Raw genomic sequence first — 13,722 nt, 5'->3', positions numbered from 1 at the left:
TGAGAAATGACTGACATAGTCAATGGTAATTATCCATTAACTAACAGTCTGGAATCTACCGTGATTATTCATGGATGTAATCTGAGATTTATACTAATCCTTAACTTGGTCTGGAAATGATTTGTTAACAGATCATTGGATTTGACAGTAACCACTGACCAGTACAATCTAGAATAAAGGGTTACACAGAAAAGCTGGAGAAACTCATGGTGCAGCAGCATCTATGGAGCGAAGGAAATAGGCAACGTTTCGGGCCGAAACCCTTCTTCAGACTGATCAGGGGTGGGGGTGGGTGGGGACAAGAAAGGGAAAAGGAGGAGTAGCCGGAAGGCTGGAGGGTGGGAGGAGACAGCAGGGGAGCTGAGGAAAGGGAGGAGACAGCAAGGACTAACAGAATTGGGAGAAGTCGATGTTCATGCCCCCGGGTGCAGACTCCCCAAACGGAATATGAGGTGCTGTTCCTCCAATTTCCGGTGCTGCTCGCTGTGGCCATGGAGGAGACCCAGGACAGAGAGGTCGGAGGCGGAGTGGGAGGGGGAGTTGAAGTGCTGAGCCACCGGGAGGTCAGCTTGGTTATTGCGGACCGAGCGGAGGTGTTCGGCGAAACGATCGCCCAACCTCCGCTTGGTCTCACCGATATAGATCTGCTGACATCTAGAGCAGCGGACGCAATAGATGAGGGTGGAAGAGATGCAGGTAAACCTATGTCGCACCTGGAACGATTGCTTGCGTCCTTGAACGGAGTCGAGGGGGGAGGTAAAGGGACAAGTGTTGCATCTCTTGCGGGTCTCCTCTGTCTCCTGCTGTCTCCTCCCACCCTCCAGCCTTCCGGCTACTCCTCCTTTTCCCTTTCTTGTCCCCACCCACCCCCACCCCTGATCAGTCTGAAGAAGGGTTTCGGCCCGAAACGTTGCCTATTTCCTTCGCTCCATAGATGCTGCTGCACCCGCTGAGTTTCTCCAGCTTTTCTGTGTAACCTTCGATTCTCCAGCATCTGCAGTTCCCTCTTAAACACTAGAATAAAGGGTGGTGATCAAATGACTTCTAATTGTACTGCTAATGCTACAAAAACATGTTTGTTTAATACTGTTATTTGGAGGAAATTTCATATAAACAATGTCAGTGAAACATTGAAAAAAATGATACTTCTCTTATTAAGTTAACTTTCTTTAATAATGAGGCATTTTGCACTTAAGCACACACAATAGGAATCTGATTCTTATCAAAAGGATGACTTACCAGATCAAGCTGATCATCTTCAGACAGCAACTTCAGATATGCACCCCCACACTGAATCCCATCCTGGAAATGTACTTCATACCTAAAGAATAGAGTGATGGGGGATACCATAGTATATCTAATTCCAGTGCCAACCTCTATTTGTCCTATGTTATTCAATGCTCTTTTCCCTATTTCCCATGTTCACTCATTGTCACGGTTAAATGCTCAGCAAGATAGGGAGAGTGTTTGCTCTAAGGATCCTTCCAATGCATCGCTGTTCACCCTGCTAGGAGCTACAAGGGAGAGGTCAACAATAAACCACGCTCATGTTTTTTTTTGTGGCTATCATTGGGGAATATCCAGCCTCAGGTCCGGTGAATGACAACTACTAGAAACCCAGTGAGAGATTCAATGTCAAAAAGCTGAAGAGAACCAGGAAATGCAGTAGAAAGGAATCAATGAATGATATAATACAGTGTACAGTGTGCCTGTGGCAGTTATTTGAAAAAAAATTGTCTCTGTCCCCTGGTCTTTTTTCAATATTTTTTCAACCTTTGAAATATTTTGAATATTAGAAATATTTAGAAGGATGAGGGGGTATCTTATAGAAACATATAAAATTATAAAAGGACTGGACAAGCTAGATGCAGGAAAAATGTTCCCAATGTGGGGCGAGTCCAGAACCAGGGGCCACTGTCTTAGAATAAAGGGGAGGTCATTTAAGACTGAGGTGAGAAAAAACTTTTTCACACAGATAGTTGTGAATTTATGGAATTCTCTGCCGCAGAGGGCAGTGGAGGCCAAGTCAGTGGATGGATTTAAGAGAGAGTTAGATAGAGCTCTAGGGGCTAGTGGAGTCAAGGGATATAGGGAGAAGGCAGGCACGGGTTATTGATAGGGGACGATCAGCCATGATCACAATGAATGGCGGTGCTGGCTCGAAGGGCTTAGAACCGCCAATTGGAAGGTCTCGTTAGATTTAAAAATGAGTTATGCATCAGTTTTATTTAACAACATAATAATGATGAAAGCTCATCTAATGGCAACCATTACAAAAATGAGATCAGTATTGAAAGGTGTGTTTTTACATTAATTTCTGAAGGCCAACATGCAGGTGCAGCAAACAATTAACAGGCCAAATGGTATGCGAGCTCGTATTATGAAAGGATTTAAATGCAGGATAAAGAAGCATTCTAATTGTATTAGGCCTTGATGAGATCTCACCTGGGATATTGCACACAGTTATAGCCTTGTTACCTAAGAAAGGAGGTACTTTCTAAACATCAAGACTTCACTAAAGTGTTTCCAAGAATGGTGGGATTACTATATGGGGGATATTGAGTAGACAGGGCCTGTATTCCCTTGAGTTTAGAGAAGAAATGTCATTAAACACAGGTATCAGAGATTTTGGGGAGAAGACAGGAGAATGGGGTTAGGATAGAGATAGAGATCGGCCATGATTGAATGGCAGAGTAGAATTGATGGGCCGAATGGCCTAATTCTGCTCCTATCTCTTATGATCTTAAACGTACAACATTCCTGAAGCGCTTGACTTTCTCATTGTATCCCTGGACTGAGGAATCTAAAACCAGGGGGCATGATTCCAGAATACGCGAAGGTTATTTACATCTGTGGAATAATCACAACATTAAAATTCTTTCCCAATTCTTTTTTAATTATTTTAATAATGTACTTTATTATTTTTATTAACCAGTCATCTTCCAATATCATAAAGAGTGATTGAGAAAGATATTGAGGCAAGAGATAACTTACTGAATATCATGAAGATTTTTTTTAGCAAATCAGTGAGAGCAGCAGCGATTTAGAAAGGGTGGGACATACTTGATGAATGTGATTGAATTGTTTGAAGAGGCAAATAAAGCATTGGACAGTGAAATGTTTATTGATGTAACTAATGCAGACTTTCAGAAGGTATTAGATTAAAGTCCTTCAAAAAAGATCGTAAGAATTGGATTATAAATCTCTTTAGGAAATCGAAAGACGAGGAAACAGAGACCATGTTGGTGTTCTTATTAATAGAATGTGTCAATTTGGCAACCATTAGGTTATGCAAAAGGAGCACAACTATCCAGTATACTCAATTTGGATAGGAACCAAGGACATTATTGCTATTGAAGGACATTATTGCTATTGAGGGAGTGCAGCATAGGTTCACCAGGTTAATTCCCGGGCTGGCGGGACTGGCGTATGATGAAAGAATGGGTCGACTGGGCTTGTATTCGCTGGAATTTAGAAGGGTGAGAGGGTATCTTATAGAAACATATAAAATTCTTAGAGGATTGGAAAGGGTACATGCAGCAAGAATGTTCCTGATGTTGGGGAAGTCCAGAACCAAGGGTCACAGTTTAAGAATAAGGGGTAGGCCATTTAAGACTGAGATGAGGAAAAACATTTTCAAACAGAGAGTTGTGAATCTGTGCTATTCTCTGCCACAGAAGGCAGTGGAGGCCAATCCACTGTATGTTTTCAAGAGAGAGTTAGATTTAGCTCTTAGGACTAATGGAATCAAGGGATATGAGAAAAAAGGCGGGACGGGGTACTAATTTTGGATGATCAGCCATGATCATATTGAATGGCAGTGCTGGCTTGAAGGGCCGAATGGCCTACTCCTGCACCTATTTTCTATTTTTCTATGTTAACCGCATATTTTCAATTGACATAAAGATATGCAGCTTTATAACCAGTTTATAAGTTAGCTGAACTTAGTGCTGGCACAACATTTGACTACTGTGACTGCAGTCTAGGTGGTGAATGGGAGTCATAGCAGTTGGGAGGTCATGTTGCAGCTGTTGGTGAGACCACATTTAGAATACTGTGTTTAGTTCTGGGTACCATGTTATAGGAAATATATTGTCAAGCTTGAAAGGGATCAGAAAAGATTTACGAGGATTTTGCCAGGACTAGAGGGTGTGAGCCATAGGGAGAGGTTGAGTAGGCTGGGTCTCTATTCCATGGAGCGCAGGAGGATGAGGGGAGATCTTATAGAGGTATACAAAATCATGAGAGGAATAGATCGGGTATATGCACAGAGTCTTTTGTCCAGAGTAGGGGAATCGAGGACCAGAGGAAATAGGTTCAAGGTGAAGGGGAAAAGATTTAATAGCAATCCGAAGGGTAACCTTTTCACACAAAGGATGGTAGGTATATGGAACAAGCTGCCAGAGGAGGTAGTTGAGGTTGGGACTATCCCATCGTTTAAGAAACAGTTAGACAGGTACATTGATAGGACAGGTTTGGAGGGATATGGACCAAGCGCAAGCAAGTGGAACTAGGGTAGCTGGGTCATTGCTGGCCAGTGTGGGCAAGTTGGGCCGAAGGGCCTGTTTCCACACTGTATCACTCTATGACTCTATCTATAACCAACCCTTCTGATCACTATAGAGAAGAATGTCTGAACATTTGACAAGGACTGAATTGTGATAAATGTCAGTCTCTATCTGCTGCAGACCAGTGTACGATACAATGTTTTGGCTCAATACGAATGAATGCTTTTTGGGTAAATGCACACAATTTGTAAATGAATTCTGAAATCATATGTGGGGTAAATATATATTTGTTAAAATTGGTGAAGATGAAGGTTGTGATTACCCTTGCAATGATCTTGCAAGACTGAACAGGGTTGATAATGCAGTCTTTAACTTACTTCAGGTTCGAGGGTCAGGTATAACATGGTTAACCTGTGACCTGGTCTGAATTTGATGCATTGAGCATCCTTAAAGCTGGTGTACTGTCCAGATGCAAGACGATTAAATCTACCCACATTACTGTATATCAACCAGTGCAAAGCTCTATAATATGGGCCAGTGCCCCTCCATACTGCTTCAGCTGTTCAATTTCTCTATAGCAATATGTGCTTCTTAGGACGACCAATGCAAAAACATTATTATTTTTCCCCTGGTAGTTTTCTTGAACTAAAGGGCCTGTCGCACTTACGTGTCCTTGGCACGCAAATTACGCGACCTCGTGGTCGCGTTGAGCCGAGACGGTCGAGCGAAGGTCGGGCGCGATTTCATGCGTACGCACAGCCGTCTGGAGCCTGTGACATCATTTGAAGATGGACACAAAGCTGGAGTAACTCAGCGGGACCGGCAGCATCTCTGGAGAGAAGCAATGGGTGATGTTTCGTGTCGAGACTCCTCTTCAGTCTGAAAAGAAGGGTCTTGACCCGAAACGTCACCCATTGCTTCTCTCCAGAGACGCTGCCGGTCCCGCTGAGTTACTCCTGCATTTTGTGTCCATCTTCAATTTTCTTGGCCCCGCTCTGGGAGTAGAGTGGGGGCGGATCCGGACCACAACGGCCGTGAGCCCCAGGCTGGGTTCGGCGATCGTTTGCCTGCTTCTGCCGCTGTTGAAGATGAGATGTTGCGTCGCGCCAGGATCTTGGGCCTGTCCCACTTGACCGTCAGTTCCGCGACAGTCCGTTGGCCCGCAAAGATTTAGTTCACTGCAAAATTTGCGAGCCAAGGACGCGTAAGTGGGACAGGCCCTTTACTCTTAGAGGTTGCTGTGCTGAGGCAGCCTTTTCAAACCAAGTTCCAGGAAAAAAAATGGAACCCTGAAGACATTAGATCTTATTGAGTATCTTAAAAATGGGTTCATGGATGATAGTGTGGAGGGCAGCTGGTATACATGCAGTTATATACAATTAGTTCACAATAATAGGCAACAAAGGGTTTCGGCCCAAAACGTTGCCCATTTCCTTCCCTCCATAGATGCTGCTGCACCCGTTGAGTTTTTCCAGCACTTTTGTCTACCTTCGATTTCTAGCATCTGCAGTTCCTTCTTAAATAAATAGTTCACAATAATCCCAACTAGCGGTGCTATTGAAAATGTAAATTAGACGATTTATGTTTTGTAAATGAACACAATACTCACTGCACAATGAGAGGCTTGTTTTTGAAAGGGAAGGGTTTCTGCAAATTTGCAGCAATAGCGTGATGTTTGGCACGGGATTTCAGCACGAGTCCTTTGTTTCCTGGGATCTTCTGGTTATAAGATTCTTCTACAGCCCACATTCCTGCAATGCAGTAACTAATTAGCCATGACCTGCAGAATTCAGTGAAGTGAAACAAACAGATCAATTGTATATGACACCTTTATGTATTCGAACACAACTCCAAAGAAAATAAGTTCAACCCCTGGAACTCCAAACACAACAGCACTAGTGTTAATGAAACAGGAACACCCTTAATTCCAGCTGCCATTTTGATGAGTGGCCTATGCTGGGTGCTCAAATGGTATTTCTGTTTCAGGAGTTTTCTTGTACTTTGCTGCTGTTAGAGATGTGCTGGCAGCTCTTCCCATTACGTTAGCCATAACTCTATATTGAAGGTAATTTAACGAGATCATTTGTAGTCGTGCCCTGGTTAAATAGCTGACATAATTACTGAAAATGCACAGAAATTGGCTACGTTTATGAAGTAATGGGAGGTTGTGATTGCAATTGCATCTCAGTTTAGATCAATCTTACAGAAGGGGCAATACTCTCTTAAAATGTTGCAGGTTATTCACATGTCTTTGCTATGTGCATGAAAACAGCAACAAACAGATTATGGTGGGATACAAGCACATCCTCGGGCATAAACATACTGTATGTTGCACAGCACTTCTGAGATTCATAGTCATAGGTCTTTTGGCCCACCATGCCTGTGCTGACCATCTATATTAATCCTATTTTCCAATACTTAGTCATCATCTTTCGTTATTTTTTCCCTCTCAAATCCCCACTAATCCTCTTGCTCCTCACCTTAAAAAGGTGAACTTTTTCTAGGCATGCTTGTTGAAAATCCAATCTGGCTTCCAAACACGAGGTAAAACTGTAAGTAAATGGGATATCAATAATCACTGATGTTTCACTGAGGTGACTTACCGTCATATCTGTTGTCACCGGTATCGTCGTTTGCAGCTTCAGATACTACCCACCTGGAAAGGGAATATGAAAGCTTTCAGTTTTTGTGTGGCAAACAGTGTATATTCCACTGAATACTGACATCTCCATTATCTCTGCCAGTGTGGCTCTTCATCCAACCTCTGTGAAATATATAGCACCAGTTTCTGAATGGTTTACGTATCAATATCCTTTTCTCTTTATCAGACATGACCTCAACTGAAACCCTCCTCTCCACTTCCAGTTACATATACATGACACTGGTGGATAACTATTGTATAAACCTCTGACCCCCATGCACAACTTTCTAATTCAGTACTTATACCTTTGACCATTCAGTAATTTGACATGTCGCTTCAATCTGATAGTGCATCATTCTCCGAAGCGCTTGTGTTTCCATGATTTATTTGCTGATGACAACCCATAGTCCTTTCATAAAGGGCTGACTATGCTCAGACTGATTTAATTGAAAGTGAAACTGCAAAAGTAAATCACTGTCAAAGGATACTGTGAGTAAATAAATATTGTGGTGATTTATTTCTCTAGGATGGGAAGCAAATCATCTAATCTAATCCTATTCGCCAGCATTTGCCCCCTATCCCTCTAAACCTTTCCTATCCATGTACATATCCAGTGTCCTTTAAATGCTGTTATAGTATGATGTGGCGCCACCCGGTGGTTAGGCCACCTGTATGCAAACCCTTGGCAGTCGGGGGTAGGGTCACGTGATTGGATAATAATAATAATAATAATAATAACTTTATTTATAAAGCGCTTTTAGACAACATCAGTTACCACAAAGTGCTGTACATGGGAAATCAACAAAAAGTTATTACAAACTACTAAAACCATTAAAACCATTAAGACGACAGGACTATAAAAACAGTAAAAAATTTAAAGACATTAAAAGCACTAAAACAGGAACAATGTCTCAGCCAGTGTCGAAAGCCAGTGAATAAAAGTGAGTTTTTAGGGAGGATTTAAAGATGGACAGTGAAGGGGCCTGTCTGATCTGCAGCGGCAAGGTGTTCCAGAGTGCCAGGGCAGCAACAGAAAAGGCTCTATCCCCTCTGAGCTTCCGCTTAGACCTTGCTACCTCAAGGAGCAGCTGATCCGCTGACCTGAGGCACCGGGTAGGAGCATATAGGTGGAGCAGCTCAGAGAGGTAAGGCGGGGCGAGGCCATTCAATGATTTAAAAACAAATAAAAGAATTTTAAAATGAACTCGAAAGTGCACTGGGAGCCAGTGAAGGGAGGCCAAAATTGGCGTAATGTGCTCCCTCTTTCGAGTTCCGGTTAAAAGGCGAGCGGCAGCATTTTGGACCAACTGGAGACGAGCCAACGAAGCTCGTGAGACTCCAGTGTAGAGCGCATTACAGTAATCCAGCCAAAATGAAATAAAGGCGTGAATTACTGTTTCAAAATGCTGCCGCTCGAGAATGGGCTTCACCTTTGCCAGCTTCCTTAGGTGAAAGAAGCTGGACTTAACCACTGCGCCTATTTGTTTATCTAATTTAAAATCACCGTCTATCATAAAACCCAGGTTTAAAACTGTTGGCTTTACGAACACTGCAAGTGGACCCAAGTCAACAGAGGGAGGTTCACGGCAGCCATTAGGGCCGAACAAAATGGCCGGAAGCAGTTATCACGAGGTTTAGGTGTGTGCCCTAGTATTAGTATGGAGACCTGGGTCAGCCCTCCCTCATTCGCATGTGTGTTGATCTCTTTACCTGAGCAATAAGGTTATTTTTGTTTTCACCACGTGTGGCTTGTTTATTCGCCCGCCATAACGAGACTCTACTTCATAATGATAGTGTTCATCAATACTAATACTACTGTTTGAAGAAGGCCATTGACCTGAAATATGACCTACCCATGTTCTCTAGGGATGATGCTTAATCTGCTGTGTTACTCCAGCGCTTTATGTGAGTTAGATTTAGCTCTTTGGGCTAAAGGAATCAAGGGATATGGGAAAAAAGCAAGAGTGGAGCACTGATTTTGGATGATCAGCCATAATCACATTAAATGGTGGTGCTGGTTTGAAGGGCCGAATGGCCTACTCCTGCACATATATTCTATGTTTCTATGTCTTTTTGAGTATTAACCAGCATCTGCAGTTCATTGGTTCTCCATTTTCTGATTTTCTAGTTCCGGATGCTGGCATCATTGGACAATATCTGATTGTTAATATTTCAGATAAATAGAACAGGTGTCTTTATAATAGAGAATCACACTGCAAATCAAAACTGTGCCTGGAAATTTGTCCCTGTTTGGTAGTTTCTACTTACCACATAGTCATGTTAGTGCATGGTCATTTGTCTCCAAAACTCTTTCCACTGGGACTTGAATTTTCATTCCTAATGTTAATAATTATGAGTAATTTCAAGGATAAATTACTAGTAAATTAAAGGGTAAATTCTTTCCTTTAATTAATTTACGTGGATAGAGCACATGAGGGAATTTGTCTGTAATTGACTCCGTACTATATACAGTCAATTTAACATAATAGGGAGGAAATACTGAAAACTGTTAGAGATGTAAAGCATTCCCTGACCAATATTTGTCCATCTGCTCCTCACAGTTAATCCTTTACACGCTAGAGTAGTTTAAAAAAAATGTCTTTTTAGTGCATTCCACATAGAGCTTCTACTTCTGAAATCTAAGTATGGATTCAAGGTAAACAAACAAGGTGAAGGATTCTTATATTTCAAAGAGATTGAATAAAGATGGTGGAGGTTAGATAATGGGTTTGTCATAATGGTGCGGACCACTGTGTTATCAGTTTAGTTTATTGTCAACTAAATTGGTTAACTAAACTAAACTAGATTAGTCAAGACCTCTATGTCTACAACGCCCTCAATGGGCTTGCCCCCTCCTACATTAAAAGTCTTCTCACCCACCACTCCACCTCCAGGTCCCTCAGATCGGCCGACTTGGGGCTGCTGAATATCCCGCGGTCTAGGCATAAGCTTAGGGGCGACCACGCCTTTGCGGTTGCAGCTCCTAGACTGTGGAACAGCACCCCCCTTCCCATCAGAACTTCCCCTTCCTTCGACTCCTTTAAGTCAAGACTAAAAACTTATCTATACTCCCAAGCCTTTCCTGCGTCCACTGAGCGAGGGCTACATGTATATATGTATGTAGTTTGTTTGTTTATACTATTCTTATAACAAATGTAAAGCACTTTGGCCAACGAGAGTTGTTTTTTAAATGTGCTATATAAATAAATGTGACTTGATTTGACTTGACTATTGTCATGGTAACCGAGGTACAGTGTAAAGCTTTTGTTGCGTGCAACCAGCCAGCAGGAAGACAATACATGATTACAATTGAGCCATTCACATGATTACAATCGAGCCATTCACAGTGTAAAGTGCATCCTGTCACCTGTTTTGTCTGTTGGAAAATCAAGTTATCAGCTGGCTTTTCACAGTGGAGCTGGACTGAACAGCAATTAACTGCATCTAACCCATTCACCTGAATGATCAGATATTTGTACGTAATAGTTACAGAAAGAATATTATTAATTATCGTTAATTCATCTAGTCCCAGCTTCAGTCAAGAAAGCCACAGACACCTATATAGATTACTTATACACTTGTAGTGAGATCAAACATGGAGGCAAGCTTACCCTTCAAAACCATCTGTGTCAAAGGAAGCCACAAAATGGACATCACCAGCAGGCTTTGGTGGCTTATGAACACTCTGAAAAAATAATGGTACAATGAAAACAGGGTGTATCTGTTAAAAGATTGGTGAGAGGGAAGATCTACTCTTTAGAAAGCTACTTGTATTGTTGGATTAATGACCTGAGCTGAGAATATTGTGTTATATTTCAGTGTTGCAATTTGAATCTATCTCACTGTGGATTCAGATACAGTCTGTTTATGGAAATTTCACACTGAGGAAAGAAAGCAAACATACAAGTTTTTGTGCAGATCTAATAAACCTCTTGACTGCTAATATTGGAAAATCAAATGCAAGCTGGTAGATCTGATCTGTATCAATACATTATTAATGGGTAATAACAATGTCTCAAAAGTAGGCACAAAGTGCTAGAGTAACTCAGCAGTTCAGGCAGGATCTCTAAAGAAAAAGGATAGGTGACATTTTGGGTCGGGACCCTTCTTCAGGGTGTCTCACCGCAAAAAAAAATTTAAATGTGGGATCAACCACCTGGTTTGCAACTGAGAGAAGTAGATCAACACGGTCTCAGGGTCAATCCCCAATATGTTGTGGTTCGACTAATGGAGTTTCACAATGGAAATAAAAATCAGTTAGAATTCATGCTTCTAATCTTGATTACTAATGTTTGATAGTAATCTCCATTTCAACTGGCATGTTTTCACTTCTGGCTGTTGTGCCAGAGAATTTAAATATTTACATAAAATTCAACAATAATTACACGTGGAATATTGGACAATATATTTAATTGTACAAGATGAGTTCTCACCCTGTGCGGTTGGCTGGAGTCAGGATTTTGTTGAAACTCCTTATCCTTTTTGGAATCATCAACATCTGGTCTTTGTGCAAAGACCAGAGCCAGTCCAGAAATGCCGAGACAGGTGAAGAAGTGTAGCCACATGCTATCTTGTGGAAGTGAAGTAATCAATTCATTAATAGATGGTAACACAGCCATTGTCCACTCCCACAAATCCCACTTCAGCCTTTAACATTGAGGTTTATTATTGTCATGTGTAGAGCACCAGTTCCAAAGATAAAGTCCAATGTCCTGTATGTTCCCAGACAAACTATTTCGCATCACATTTTACAAACATATTTTCTCCATAACCTCATAAAATATAATACAAGAGAGAAAGAAAAGCCTATATAAGAATCATTGGATTAACTTTGGGGCTTCAATAACCCTTCAAGTGATGCTCCAGGAAAACTGAGAGCTGAGAGCTTGATACGTTGTGTGTGTGTGTGTGTGTGTGTGTGCGTGCGTGCGTGCGTGCGTGTGTGTGTGTGTGTGTGTTTTTCCTCTGTCGTTTTCCACTCAGACTCATTCACTAAATTTAGATTTGATATAAACCAGTGCAATCAGATTGCATTTAAATCATCATTTATATTAAGAAATATTTCAAAATATATTCCTTGTTGTATATGTAAAGTTTAAAAGTTAGAGCTGAAAATCCAGAAAATATCTCATAAAAACTAGGCATTTTAAATCAGTGTTAGTTCATGAATTGCTGGAAATATTAAGCAAATCATACATTTGCTGCAGAGAGAGGAAAAGACTGTTAACATTTCATGTAGATGATCTCTCATCAAAATGACTGAATTTCATTCATAACACTGAATATGACTAACAATATACAAAAATCATTTATTTGGTTAGACAGGTGTACACCAGTCAATCTTTTAGAAATTAAAAATATATTCTACATCTTCCAAAGTATAGTAATATGAAATGTTACTACAGATACTGGAAATCACAAACCATAATGGAAAACTTTTCAAAATACTTAACGTCACCATCTGTGGAGAGACAAACAATAACTATTTCAGGTGAATGAGATTTCATGAGAACTCAAATGACACCTGACCTGCTGAGTATTTCCAGAGTGAAGGATCTTCAACTTGAAACATGAACTCTATTTCTCTTTCCACGCATGCTGCCTGACCTGCCAAGTGTTCCCAGCACTTTCTGTCCATAATGTTTTGCTTTATATTTCAAATATATTTATTAATTTACTTGCATTAAAAAAATCTGTGGTTGATAATCTAACTTTTGGTCGGGAGTTCAATTCATGTCTACTGTGCAAGTGCACTCAATTTGCATAGTTCAATTCAATGGTGCACCAGACTGTGAGGGACAACACTAAAGGCTGAGGGAATGTTCAACTCAGTCAACCACTGCCATATATCCATGTTTAACCTTACATTCAGATTTCAGGACATTATTGGATTATATTCATTGATTTTGCTTTCATCATTGCTTGTTACTACCCAATATTAACTTTCAAAACATAGAATAGTACAGCACAGGAACAGGTCCAACAGCCCACAATGTCTGTGTCAAGCACGATGCCAAGTTAATCTTCCCTGCTGTCGCGTGATCCAGATCCTTCCATACCCTGCATATCCATGTTTCTATCTGAAAGCTTCCTAAATCCCACTATTGTATTTGCTCCCTGGCAGTGTGTTCCAGGTACTCACCTCTCTCTGTGTAAAATAAATTCCATGCACATCTTCTTCAAACATTCTTCCTCTGACCTTAAAGCTATGACCTCCATTCTTTGTCAGTTCCACCCTAGGAAAAAGGTTCTGACTGTCTACCTCTCATTAATTTATATTCTTCCATCGGATCTCCCCTTGACCTCCGATGCACCAGAGAAAAGAATCCAAGTTTGCCTAACCTCTCCTTTCTGCTAATATCCTTCATGCCAGGCAGCATTCTGGTAAACTTTTTCTGCACCCACCCCAAGGCCTCCACATCTTTCCTGTAATGGGATAACCAGAATTGCATCCAGTACACCATATGTGGCCTAACTAAAGTGTTACAAAGCTGGAATATGACTTCCTGACTTTTGTGCTCAATGCCTCGAAAGATGAGCGCAAGCACACCATATGTTTTTTCTCTCAACCTC

At 41.2% G+C, this 13,722-nt stretch overlaps 1 protein-coding gene across 2 annotated transcripts in view; it reads right to left on the bottom strand.

Moving 5' to 3' along the window:
• The window catches only part of si:ch211-274f20.2 (calnexin), a 34,634-nt gene that overhangs the window by 20,050 nt on the left and 862 nt on the right, over positions 1 to 13,722 (bottom strand). The window contains exons 2-6 of one of the 2 annotated variants that reach the window (XM_055643819.1): positions 11,583 to 11,719; positions 10,761 to 10,834; positions 7,112 to 7,164; positions 6,118 to 6,259; positions 1,240 to 1,321 (exon numbers count right to left, since the gene is read on the bottom strand). In XM_055643819.1, the coding sequence (XP_055499794.1) occupies positions 1,240 to 1,321; positions 6,118 to 6,259; positions 7,112 to 7,164; positions 10,761 to 10,834; positions 11,583 to 11,714 (483 nt within the window). In that variant the 5' untranslated portion in view covers positions 11,715 to 11,719. The remainder of the gene's footprint in view (positions 1 to 1,239; positions 1,322 to 6,117; positions 6,260 to 7,111; positions 7,165 to 10,760; positions 10,835 to 11,582; positions 11,720 to 13,722) is intronic. The other variant, XM_055643820.1, reaches the window with a different exon arrangement.

The sequence above is a fragment of the Leucoraja erinacea genome, chromosome 12 (assembly GCF_028641065.1).
Source record: "Leucoraja erinacea ecotype New England chromosome 12, Leri_hhj_1, whole genome shotgun sequence".
Classification (NCBI taxonomy): domain Eukaryota; kingdom Metazoa; phylum Chordata; class Chondrichthyes; order Rajiformes; family Rajidae; genus Leucoraja; species Leucoraja erinaceus.
Note: the sequence above shows the minus strand (reverse complement) of the source record. Positions and strands in the feature narration are given on the sequence as shown.